The sequence below is a fragment of the Zerene cesonia genome, chromosome 17 (genome assembly GCF_012273895.1).
Source record: "Zerene cesonia ecotype Mississippi chromosome 17, Zerene_cesonia_1.1, whole genome shotgun sequence".
Classification (NCBI taxonomy): domain Eukaryota; kingdom Metazoa; phylum Arthropoda; class Insecta; order Lepidoptera; family Pieridae; genus Zerene; species Zerene cesonia.
The window spans coordinates 3,855,053-3,867,914 of record NC_052118.1 but is presented as its reverse complement, the minus strand read 5'-3'; the positions used below and the strand labels follow the sequence as shown (position 1 = coordinate 3,867,914).

The 12,862-nt window shown below is 32.6% G+C and overlaps 1 protein-coding gene across 1 annotated transcript; it reads right to left on the bottom strand.

Moving 5' to 3' along the window:
- Positions 1–3,118: 3,118 nt before the first annotated feature.
- Positions 3,119–4,636, bottom strand: LOC119833621 (achaete-scute complex protein T3-like). Its single transcript, XM_038357713.1, has 2 exons — positions 3,755–4,636; positions 3,119–3,405 (listed from the first exon to the last, which is right to left on the bottom strand). Exon 1 carries the CDS (start codon positions 4,469–4,471, stop codon positions 3,761–3,763), a length of 711 nt encoding a protein of 236 aa, XP_038213641.1. The 5' UTR covers positions 4,472–4,636; the 3' UTR covers positions 3,119–3,405; positions 3,755–3,760.
- Between the last annotated feature and the right edge of the window lie 8,226 nt (positions 4,637–12,862).

Below are 12,862 nucleotides of genomic sequence, written 5' to 3'. Positions count from 1 at the left end.
GCGTTAATGCGGCCGACAGCCGTGTTGCCGGCTTTTGTTCTCCCAACCCGAATTCAATTGGAATATTACCGCGCACCCTGAACGCCTCCGCACTATTAAATTTACTCGCAACGAAATGTTCTCACACGTGCATTACATTTTTTAAATCAATTACCCATAATTACTGACGCCTAAATTGGTGAAGGCGATGAAATCGATAATCTTTAATACTTCCAGTCTCCACACATATTCGACAAATGATAACGCAACCTCCTATCGAATAGATAAAATTAGTGACAAAAGTGGTTGGAAGTCACAAAAAAGAGTAATCAACACTGCTACCGCGATCCGTCAATTAATTCACTTTTGAGATATCGAAGGCGACAAAGGGACAGCCGATGAGAATATGCTACTAGCATTTCGCTACATACATTTGTGCAAAGGAATTTATGTTCTGCTTCCAAACCTATATGGTTGATTTTGCTACAAGTATAATTCAGTGTGGACCAGCTACCGTAGGCGACAGCTAGTGATAACACAGCGAGGCTACGTCGTTAAACATCATTAGCAAGATAAACTTCCTAAATGCAGTCTCCACTAGTTCAGAAAGGCTTCAGATTACGCGTGTGATTGATGTTGAGTAGCGATCGTGGTTCAGCAACAAAATGTTATCGAGATCGTTTTATTTGTATAGAATGCGGCCTATTTGATTTGGCAATTTAAAATCTTACAAAACAGTCATTATACAATTTAAAAGAAATATATTATCAAAGCAATAATTTTCTATCGATCCGTTAAACAAACAGCCATGTTATAAACGGTGACCAGAAACCGCGCGTTAGAAAAAATGATAAAACAAGCAAACAAAAGAATGCTAGGAAACTTAATTTTACACCCGAATCAAAACTTCAACCCGTATTGTGTTGGTTTGGTGTTAACCAATTTCTCTTTTGTTGTGACCCCGCCTACACTTATTATCAGATACCTCTATGCCGTGTCATTTTTTATCAAAACAATAACGTTTTTTAGAAAAGATTCGGTCACACGCAACCCGAAGTCACAAATTAATTTCTCATGACGTGTCATAACAATGCAATTATTAATGTATAGACATTAATTAAATTCAACTTTATTATTTTTAATGTATTTTCTTTGTGATTATATAGAAAATCTATGTAAATTCGATTATAGTAATTGCAATATTTCTACAAGAAAGAGTATGCCGCCCTATATTATAATTTCAGGAGCAAATATTTATACTATATATTGTATCATTAATGATAAATTTTAACATGACAAATACAAGTGACTCTCAGCCTCATGTCTTTATTATTTTATTCGCTTTATGATCTATTGTTTATTTACCTCATAGTTTTTCAACTAAGACCTTAATAAAAATGTCATAAAAATTATAGTTATTTGTTACTTTATATTCTGCGACTCATAAAAAAATAATATCAGTATATCCACCCACATTGGATATAAATTAATAGAACGTGCCCTCATCTGGATGTCGTATAATGATAGTTGATTGGTTTCGTGTGAGGTATTTTTTTATTTTCAGTGAATATCTTAGAGATATCATCTAGCTCTGCTAATTCTATCCATGTGGGCTGCTATGATTTATTACTGGAAAGGGTAAAGGATCGAGCATTTACGTAGAATGCTTTTAATATGTTCTAAAGTCTACTTTACGATCACGTGTTGGATGCTTTTCCCTTGTGTGCAAATATGTATTGAATTACATATGTAATAATGGTATCACGAGGATGACATCTTTATTACCGCATGAAATGTTAGTTATTTATGTCTGATAAAATTAGAAGAAATAGATGCTAAAACTGATACTATTATGGTTACTATTTAAATCGTACATTTAGGACGCATTGAAAAAGGAAAATATTATATTTATACCTGTATGTGAAGCCAGCAACAATTACAAATCGGATAATTGTCTCGTATATTCGTTTTTTATTCAGTTTTATATGTATCAATGTAATTTTATAGATGGAACTGAGTCTGTCGGTCGTCTTTACTCTTAAACCACGAGATTAAATCACACCAAATTGGATGACGAGAAAGGATATAATGTCTAGGATAGTTTTTATCCCGAAAATCACATAGAAACGAGAACTATGTGGAGAAACCCCCGGTATTGTCTATATTTTCCTTTGATTATGCGTGCGAAATCGCGAACGGAGACTTAGTATCGTATAAACATAATAAATAGAATTCAGCGTTTTTGAACTTTTTATAATAAAATAATAATAGAATATGACTTATAATAAATGAATACCAATATCCTAGCAAATATATGCCACAAAATGCTTTAGATTTAGTAGTATTTGCTAGGTAGGGAAATAATTTTCATGTGATTTTTGCATCATAAATAAAGTTTAATTAATATTTCCATATTGTATTTAAACTGTAAGCAATATTGGACATATCTTATTGCAATATTTCGCTCTACAAACTTCCTTTTAAATATTTGAAACAAGGATAAATAATCTATATATAAAATAATAATCAAAACGGTTTTTCTTGTAGACTTTTATTACTATATTAAAATAATTTAGCTAGATAATTATATAGCTATTCGTTAAATAGTTACAGTACAAACTGTACTGTAACTATTTACACTGGATTTTATTTTCTTTACTTTTAATATGCATAAGTTAAAAGCTTATTTGTTTTAGATTTCATTAAATTAATAATTTTAGTTACGAATAGAAAAAATTATGAGGTGGAATTAGAACTTCGAAGATTATGAAATAATTAAAATTTTAACCCTCTTATATTTAAACCTAAAAATAATGAATATGTCGTTATGGTTATTCTGTTTATAATAAAGTAAATTATTGTTTTTAAAGGCTTATTATATATTCGGATATTTTCGAATTTAAAAAATGATCATTGCATTTTTTATTTTTATAATTAGCAGTAACAAAAAACAATGAAGCGTTTTCTTTTGTTTACTTGAGGTAATAAGTAATTTGTTTAATAAATATGTTAAAATAACTAAAATGAAAAAGCGAATAAAAAGTTTTTATAGGGTTATAAAGATTCATAAGAAATGAGAAGTATTCTAAATTCTAATAAGACATTCTAATGGGAAAAATGACGTAAAAAAAGGCAAATATTCAATAAATAATTTAATGTTACCTTAACCTAATATTTACATTTGGCTCCATAACAATTACTTTAAAGGCCTCAAGCTCGTCCAACATTCGGTAACAAAACATATCATATTGCTCTCACATAAGTCACTTGCTGTTCCATACAGTTCAAACTATTTTCTACTAATTAAACATACTAAGGCACTAATATTTGACTAGATATATCAAGAGTCTTTTCGTCTTCACTATAACCGCAAAATTGATTTATAGTGTGTCGGAGGGATTCGTCCAAATTCGAATCATTGAGTACCTGTCAACAAAGAAAATCAAAATTAGCATTTTACAATTACAAAAAATATATATATATATATATATATATATATATATATATATATATATATATATATATATATATATATATATATATATATATATATATATATATATATATATATATATATATATATATATATATATATATATATATATATATATATATATATATATATATATATATATATATATATATATATATATATATATATATATATATATATATATATATAATACAATTTTCAAAATAGAGTTTTTAATCGTATACCTTTCTCAACAACATTTTATTTATAAATAAACTATATAGGATAAATAATAATACCTACGATTTATTATTTTTGCTGCCACCAGGAAATAACATCTAGGAGTTCATCCTCATCCATGGGGCCAAGTTGCTGCTGCGTTGACACTTCGTATCGATCCACCGCAGAATATGCTGATGACACTCCCGAAGAGCAATCCGAAGGTGCAGGTGAATCTGCCTTCTCCGAACAAGGGGACCCGCTACTATAGAAAAAACTGTCATCCATATCAGACACTGATGACATCGATTGTGTGTTTGGAATGTTTTCTCTATTTTCTTGATCGCGAGTTATTCCCAAAGCTGCGTCACTCTCGTCTAGTAACTGTTGAAGGTATCTTATATATTCTACAACCATTCTTAACGTGTCCACTTTACTCAGTTTCTTCCCTGAACCGCGCCGAGCGCCACCCGATAGTGCGGCTACCACAGAAGCGGGCAAGTGACGGCGAAGGGCGTTGAAACCATCATTGACTTGTTTTACACGATTACGTTCTCTTGCATTTCGTCTTGCAATCGACGCCGCTTGTGGTCCTGTGTATGGATTTGTTCTAAAGTGCACTTTCTTCCTGTATTGCAGGTTTGGGGGAGTATCATGTGTAACATAATTCTTTTCGGGAGCCGGTGCGATTGGCACGATCCGTTTCTCCATAGCTGATTTAGTTACGGTCGCTGATGGGTAGCCAGACGAGACGACGACGTAGTTTGTTTGACCTTGAACGAGTTGTAGTTCTTGCAACATATTACGTGTTTACGCGAGCCGCTGCGGATACTACACAACCGATCCGCGCGACGCTCGGAAAAGCACTGGCTAGCGCGAGTGTGGGAGGCTTTGTGGGAGCTTTCGTAGCGAGCGGCGGCAACGGAGCTTCACGCACAAGTGAGCCGGCGGCGCACGCGCACGCGTTATATCACCTGCGCCGGCTGCAAAAAATATAAATTTTAAAATTCTCTTCCCCTATTATTTTTCATCATCCCTTCCCTTCACGTACGGGTCCGTACCTGGCGAGGTGGATAGGGGAGCGTTGCGGACAGGGCAAGGCTAACGCGTGCCCAGTTTTTTATTGATGACCACTGAATAGTACTATAGAAACATAAAACGTAATTTACGATTAGTTTACCCAATATCGAATAGATATCGTCATCTCGTTGCTTTAATGTTGCCTATGGTACTCGTATACCTACAATATTATAATCTTGAAATATACGTTGGGAATTTAGTGAAGAGACCGCTACGGGATTTTTTGTAAAAGACCCAAGCGTCAGTATCGCATAACAATCTATCCAATTTCGGTAGTATTTAAATAAATCAATCGATATAAGCACTTTATCGACACGGTCGCATCTTAATACGGGATATTTAAAATATTTCTTAATAAAGAATATCATAGCTGGAGGATGAGAGTTAAATGATATTTATCATTAAGACGGTACACAGTCACAAATGTACGACTATATTCTATGATAAATTTAATAAATTAATAATTATTATCGTTACCTTCAATAGATAAATTAGAATATAATCTTATCTTGCACTTAATAAAAATAGTATGAAGGAACACGGTCGTGTAGCTATTCTGATATTTGTAGATTGAGGATAAATAACCTGCAACAAAAATATTATATTTCAATTTAAGCTTTAAATATTCTTCAGCAATTAATCACAAGGTAGGTACTGTAAGCTGTTGATATAGGTATTAATTAATAATTAATTAGATTGCCTTACCGCGCTTCGGCCATTTAAAATCTTTCACACACTGATAAATGCGTTGTAAATTTATTACTTTTGAATTTAAATAAGCTTCTAATTTAAAGTTGTAAAGTTTGTTTAGGAATACTAAACATTCATATCATTACGTGTAAACATAGCGGAGTCTTGGAGTGTTGAAATTCTTTGCCTAAAATATACGTGATGCGGCAGCAATTACATGTGATTTTTAACTATCACCAAATTTTTTGTCTTTTAATATAAGTACATTTAAAAGTCTTCGTAGTGATAACTATGTATCAAATACTTTCAATTCTTTTGCATTTATTCATTTTGTGTGTTTAATAAAATGCTATTTTTATGTTGTGTTATTTTAATATTTATCAATCGTACTAGAGATATTAAGGTTTAAAGATAAAATCTTAAATATAACAGCACGCTAGACGCAATTTCAAAATAAAAAACATAATGATTTTTTACCCTTAAAGTAATAGACCCTGAAATATTTACCGGATATGATCTGTGGGAAGGCGTAAATAGGTTCCGCATTTTTTGTTTGATTACAGCACTTATTACTGCAGTTCATGGATGATGTATAAAAATATCATAATTATATTTTAATTTAATTTTATTAGTATTTTCTGTGACAATGGATTAAAAACTTTTACTGCTCGTGTTTGAAGTAGTTTTGTTGTTATTAAAAAACTATGAATATCGATATTTTAATTTTATTTACAATCATAGTTGCAGGAATCTTATGATTGTAATTATGGTCTCTGACCGCGTCTTCGCTTGCGCGGTGTGTAGATACTGTCATAATGGCAAAACTTTGTCAAAATCTGCTCAGTGCGCATAACGTGAATGACGCACACAGAAACAGAAAAACAAAAAAAATACTATTGTTTTTGTAGGATAATGTAAACCTTGCTCAATCAATTATTGCAGCAATAATTTCTTATTACAAATGTCTATTGCACAGAAATGTTCCTGTTTTATTAAATGTAGGTACAAATATGTATAACAGCCAGTTTGCCCTATATTTAACATGCATATCTTATATCTTTAAACGAGCAATTCTTTTTTCATGAAATTTAGTATATAGAGGGTTTCGGGGGCGATAAATCGATCTAGCTAGGAATCTTTTTTAGAAAATGTCATATTCGTGTTTTATTCGTGTTTTTTTTTCCTGACATCTGTTGGTGAATAATAGTACTATTTTGCTTCGTAGATAGCTGGACAACTGAAATAACACTTTTTATACCGATATTCCTACGGGATACGGACTTACGCGGTTTCAACCGCGGGTCACAGCTAGTATTAATAATGTTGTGATGTGACATTCCCGTATTGTCAAACAATTATCCACCGGTTGTAGCGAATAAAACAATTACGTCGGACAAATTACGAGATGACGTGGGATCTGGGGGTGATGATTATGGGAACTGAATCATCTGTTGGCGTTACGCTTCAACGGTGTGGGACTTAAACAAATAAACTATAGACTTAATTGTTCAGAAAAACGGTTAAAATATTTCATGTAAATAAGGTTTAATTGTAGTGGCTCAATATGGCTTTCGACTTAATCAAAAGGTCTACGTAATTGATGTCCGACAGCTTTGATTAATCACCGACAAGTTGTTATATTGCAAAGAAGTTCCATGTTTAAAATTGTTAATTCGTATTAGATCTTGGTAAATGCTTACCTAAACTCTCACATAGTGCTTTTGTATTTGCAGAGGATAGGAATATAGACAAATTGCTTGTTTACCATAATTTACGTTCACTTTGTTTTTCTGAAGACATGCCTTTAATGCATAACTATCGTATTAGGTATTTGCAAAAAAACAACGCAGTAAAATATACATATTTATATCAACCGAGGTGTATACTATTCAATTTAATAATGTGATGTTTAACACAAATGTAATCAAATTCTGTAATTAAATATAGATAATTATACTCAGCAACAACTTAATATTTTACATACGATATATCTGTAATTGAAGCATTGTTTAAACGTCGAAAACCTAAAAATGCATGTATGACAAGCATAGTTACTAATAATACTGAATTATTGTTAGCGTTTGAGTTTCAATACGCAATAAGCGTATCTGTTTACAGTCGCTTATATTTTTAAGTAATACATAATTACATTTGCCGAGCCGGTTGCATTCTTGTTCTTTGCTAAGAAGTTCAGACAAAACTGGAAATGTCTGCTACAGTCCTTAAATTACGTTAATGTGCTGATAGTAGGTCTGGTAAACTTATAAGCGTCTATAAATTCTGTTAATTGCTTAGCTATTATTTTTGTAACTTTATTGTGAAATGTACTGCTAATTTTTTTCATTATGTTGCAATATCTATCACTTGAAATATTAAATTAACCTAAAGCTTTTAATTGTTTAAATTTACGAATTTATTTTGTTAATAAACGGTATATGTTAAACCGAAATTAAGATAATATGTACTTTGTGGATAGTATTTGAATCGTGTCGTAAAAAAAAAATAGTATTTGTGTGTGTTGATTCTCCAGATGTTTAGTTGAAAACATCGGTAGCGACGTGACTCTATGTAATTCATTGAGGAGTCAACCTCTCATTAATTTCATATTTAAAAATTATGCACATCTATAAATCACACGTAAAAGCTCACCGACATCATACAAAAGAACTACCTGATTCCTATCCAATATAGTTTGATTAACGACTTGTTGAGTGACTCCTATTGATCGCAACGTCAAAGGGTGATATTAAGCATTAATAAGGAATGTTTTACATTTCCCCTCAAGCGTGCATGCGTTCGATACAAAGCCTAGCTTTATCAAACATGTAAATACGCAGCATGATTTGCGTTTTAACACATGTCCGAAACGCGGTTTTAATTGATTGATCAAAGGCATTGTTGTAGTTATAAGACGTACCGTTTTATATAAAATATTCAACAATAATTTACTTGATAAAAATAAATGATGGCTAACTATTTATTATGTCCAAATATTAAACAAAAAACCACCTTTCAAGTCTTTTCCGTTTATTTACCCTTTCGCAACTTTTAAGCACATAGAGCGTAGAGACCCCTCTATATTGTTAAACCGAGCGTAGGCTTCACACGCTGTACGTCACAGGCATGCAAATGTTGTAACAGTGACAGGGAAATATCGAGGAATCGTATCGGTTTGGACAATTCGATCGCAGAGAGGACGGTGGGACGTGTCGGGACAATGCGGCGTCAACCGGCCGGTGACTGGTTGACACTGCGACAATGATTTTGCCCGAGATAATACCACCGATTTTGTATCAATTCACACATAGAATCGACAATCGAATACAAATATATCCAGTGTCTTTGTTAAGGTTCATTCACATCGTCTGAGGAAACAACGTAAAGGAACATATTTTAAAATAGCTGTAGTAGTATCGCTCGCTTAGAATTTTCTATGAAAGCTATAAATAAGGCTTGTTTAAAAAAATGATACTAGCCGACAAACAGCCCCGTATACCGTTTATAGGTTTACGATACCTTGTTAGTCCCAGCGATAAGATAGGCCTAAATAGATAATTAGCTTTGTTCGACTCGTATAACCGTCACAGTTTGAAGGTAACTTTATAATGCAATGTCGATCGACGGCTCCAATTCTGAACAGGTGAAAAACTGGCAGCATAAATAAAACGTCGAACGCTGATTGCCAATAAACAAACTCGATATTTTGTGTCATATAATCTTGATATGATATGCGAGAAACGAGTAAGAAAAATTCTTGTTAAACGCTGCAGCGAGGCGCGTGGCTGGCGCACGACCGCTCACCGAAGACGGGTTTGCTCGTTTTAAACCATACCTTAATTACGTCGAGGCGTTATCGAGTAAGAATGTGCACACGCGACATTGGTATTAATTTTAATGAAAGAAGTGTGCGCTCGGCGGCACCTGCCCGAGTCGTCGCGTCGCCTGAAACCCGCGAACGGGTACACTCGTAAAGTTGTTAAAGTTTAACGTGCTCTTGTTGCATATCATATTAATTACCTAGCGAACCCGGCGTATCGGTTTAACTTAGGGTTTTGTTTTTATGATGTATGGAACATAAAACTGCACCGTATTTATTTTAATCACGTATAATACGTACATACAAGTTCAACTGCACATTTAATCCAAGTATGTGACATTAGTATAATAATATTTTCCACTAGAGACATATAAGGATGTTAAGATAAGTACAGAATAGTTATGAAATAGTAAAGGACTTAAATAACTTTAATCGGTACAAAGCATAAGCATTGTAGAATTTATTCCACTAGCAGGCTTGTTCAGCGCTCACGTATCGCGAGACCACTAAATTGCAATGTCTACAACGTTTTACCTTCGCATCATTTATGTCTATCTCTTAAAAAATCTTTTGACTTAACAGTACTTTTCTATTAATAGTTTTAATGCACGTTTTCAATTGGTTACTTCTTGTAACGTTTCTGTTATTGAGGTTTACGAGATATACGTTTCTGTTACGATTGTTATGTAATCATGAGTCTATTTTATGATTTTCTGCTGATGCAACAACCTCATTATTGCTTCTGTACTTATTTTTAAAAATTCAACGTATCTTAAGTCTACAAACACTAAAACTAAGTACAGCTGTCTAAATTAATTTTTTTATGTTACCGTCTACGCAAAATAACATCCAATCACTGATTTTAAACAGTATGTAAATGTGATCAATTTCGTATTTGACGCACGCACGTCGCGCACTCGATTTCGTATTTAATTTACGTTTATAGTTTAATATTTTGTAATTATAGCCAAAGAGACACCTGCTTGTTGCTTCTAATAATTCGATTCACATCTGATCACAGTATGACAACATAGTTGTGCTAATGAAGGTACTTTCTACCTTAATTAATACATACATTATGGATTTTGTTACATAAACGGTTGGCACGTTTGTTCCCGAGTAGAATTCAAAAACGAATCGGAATTTATCTATTATTGGATTTGTATGCTTGATTAGATATAAACTATATTAATTATTCATAAAAATAGCTACTGGAAAGAGAGGTGAATATAACTATGCTAAGGAGTAAAAAAGATAAAGAATTAAAGGGCAGGTGTCAGTGTACATCTGCCCTTGCTGCGAACTTTGTGCCCCCCTTCTCAGAGCCCCCTTTAAGTAGAAATCGAAGAAGTATATAAGGTAAGATCTTTGTCTTTAGTTGTCCATTTAAAAGGATTATAGAGTTAAAATTGATCGAGGATTATACGATAGTGTAATGAATGTCTATACAAAATAGATCATTGAAGTCCAACCATAAGGAATTCACATAATCATAAAGGTAAACATGCGAGTTTGCCAACGAAACAGGTGCTTTGTATAACTGTAGAGTGAAAAGGGTTGCAAAAATGTATAAATTGTTACAAACATGTAATACTCCTGTATAATTAATACATAAAAATTACCATCGACATCTGAAAATTGCACCGATTCATTTGAGACATGCTTACTTGCGGGTGCCTTAAGTGCATGCGACAGGTTAATTTCAAAAATAAATTGACGCTCGTCCACCGTCGGCTTTTATGGGACGTGTTTATGCGAGAGGGTACGATAATAGTGGCTTAGTGAATCCTGTGAGGACACAGCTGCCTCTGGGCGGGCACAACGGTTTGCGAGTACGCACATGAATTTTGAGTATACATTAATTACATCAAAATTAGAGTCATTTTTGATTCGACATGCCAATATTTTTAATAAGGTAATGGGGTATTAAGTGCGTCGATTAAGTTTTAGCATAAATAACCGTTTAATTATAATTCCTCCGGCAGTTGAAAGCTAATGCAGCCGTTGTGTTGTTGTGCAAAATCTTGAAAAATATTTTCTCTATTTTATTTTTAATTTTATTTATTTATTTTATTTATTAATTCCTTGTCATGATGATTAGCAATATAAAAGAAAGTATTGATATCTCAAGTGAACAGTTAGCGTTATTTCTGTTCATTCTATAATTAATATATGTATTTTACAATTAAGAAATCATAATCGTACAAGCACTCGTACCTTTATAACCAAGTAGCTATGTACTTTCATATATAAACAGCACTCAGTATGAAAAAAATTAATTTGAGGCTAGTGGCTACTAAAAGTAACGATTAACATAAATATGTTGAGGACGCAAATGTATAGAGTACGATTACCGTAAAACCGAGCGGCAGATTCAATTCTGATAATACGACAAAAGCTTCAACAAGTGCCATTCCCAACTTATAAAGTAGGTTGGCGAAACAAGATATCTTAAATCTGTATTTATTGCTATAAAAATAAGGTTCAATGTCGTTTAAATGTTGAATGTTATTAATTTTTGTTTGGTTGTTATGTGTGAGTAGTAGATCTGATAGAGATCTGAGCTCACGCGGTTAAATGCAAACATAACTGAACAAGGTTGAGACTACTGCCTGAATTAATTGCTTTAGTACCACTGTCACTTTATTTTATGCTTAGAACCTCCTTTATTTTCTTTGAACATAATTTGTTCAGTTAATTTCATAATTTACTATAAAAACCGCTGATTTGTGTGATTTAGAACTAAAGATAGCTATAGGTTGACATAAAAATTAAATTACATAATATTTGGACACAATGTATTGTTTTACGTAATACAATATTACTTACGTTACATTGTATAGATGTATTATTATCGTTTTAATAGATGATTTGAGATATTATTTTATAGATAGATAGATGTATTAGGAAAAAGCTCTCCGCCGAAACTGTATTATATAAGTACCTAATTCGATATTTTTGACTTAAAAATAAAACCAAAGTAAAGTAGACTATAATAAAAAATCCGTACATAGTAGAAAATTTTTAAATACCATTGTATGTGTACGGAATCTTGATAATCTATTAATTCTTAAGAACAGCGCGTGCGCCAATTCTGTCGCGATGAATGCGTGATTTTTTCCACTTTTATTAGTAACCTACAAATGTAATCGTTTACATAAATGCAGCTGCCGATTCCAAGGTTTTCTTTTTGTGTACATTTTGATTGATTGATACATATATTAGCCCGTAAATCGCGTGAAGGCGTCAAATAAAAACAACATGTACGTGTGTACTAAGCATTTAAATGAATGAATAAACTTAAGGTACAGCAAAAATACGTTTTTATTACGTGTATGTTTGTTAAGAAATTTAACAGCAGATCGATCCCACAAGGCATTGTTGAGAGGCGTTGAAACCCTAAGTTTAATCTAGATTTACGTCGTAAAATTGAATGGCTCGACCCATGCTTGAGGCTTATATAAATATTGTGATGTCTTAATCCCTTAGAGAATCTGAAGTAAGATAATACGCAATCAATAAAAGAAATACATTGTAAATTATTATAGATCGAATTAATCCTTAGCACAGAATTTGAAACAGTCCTTAGATATTGCATAAAATAG

Bases quoted from the DNA above. Each gene is read 5' to 3' on its own strand.
- LOC119833621 (XM_038357713.1), bottom strand. From the start codon at position 4,471: ATGTTGCAAGAACTACAACTCGTTCAAGGTCAAACAAACTACGTCGTC.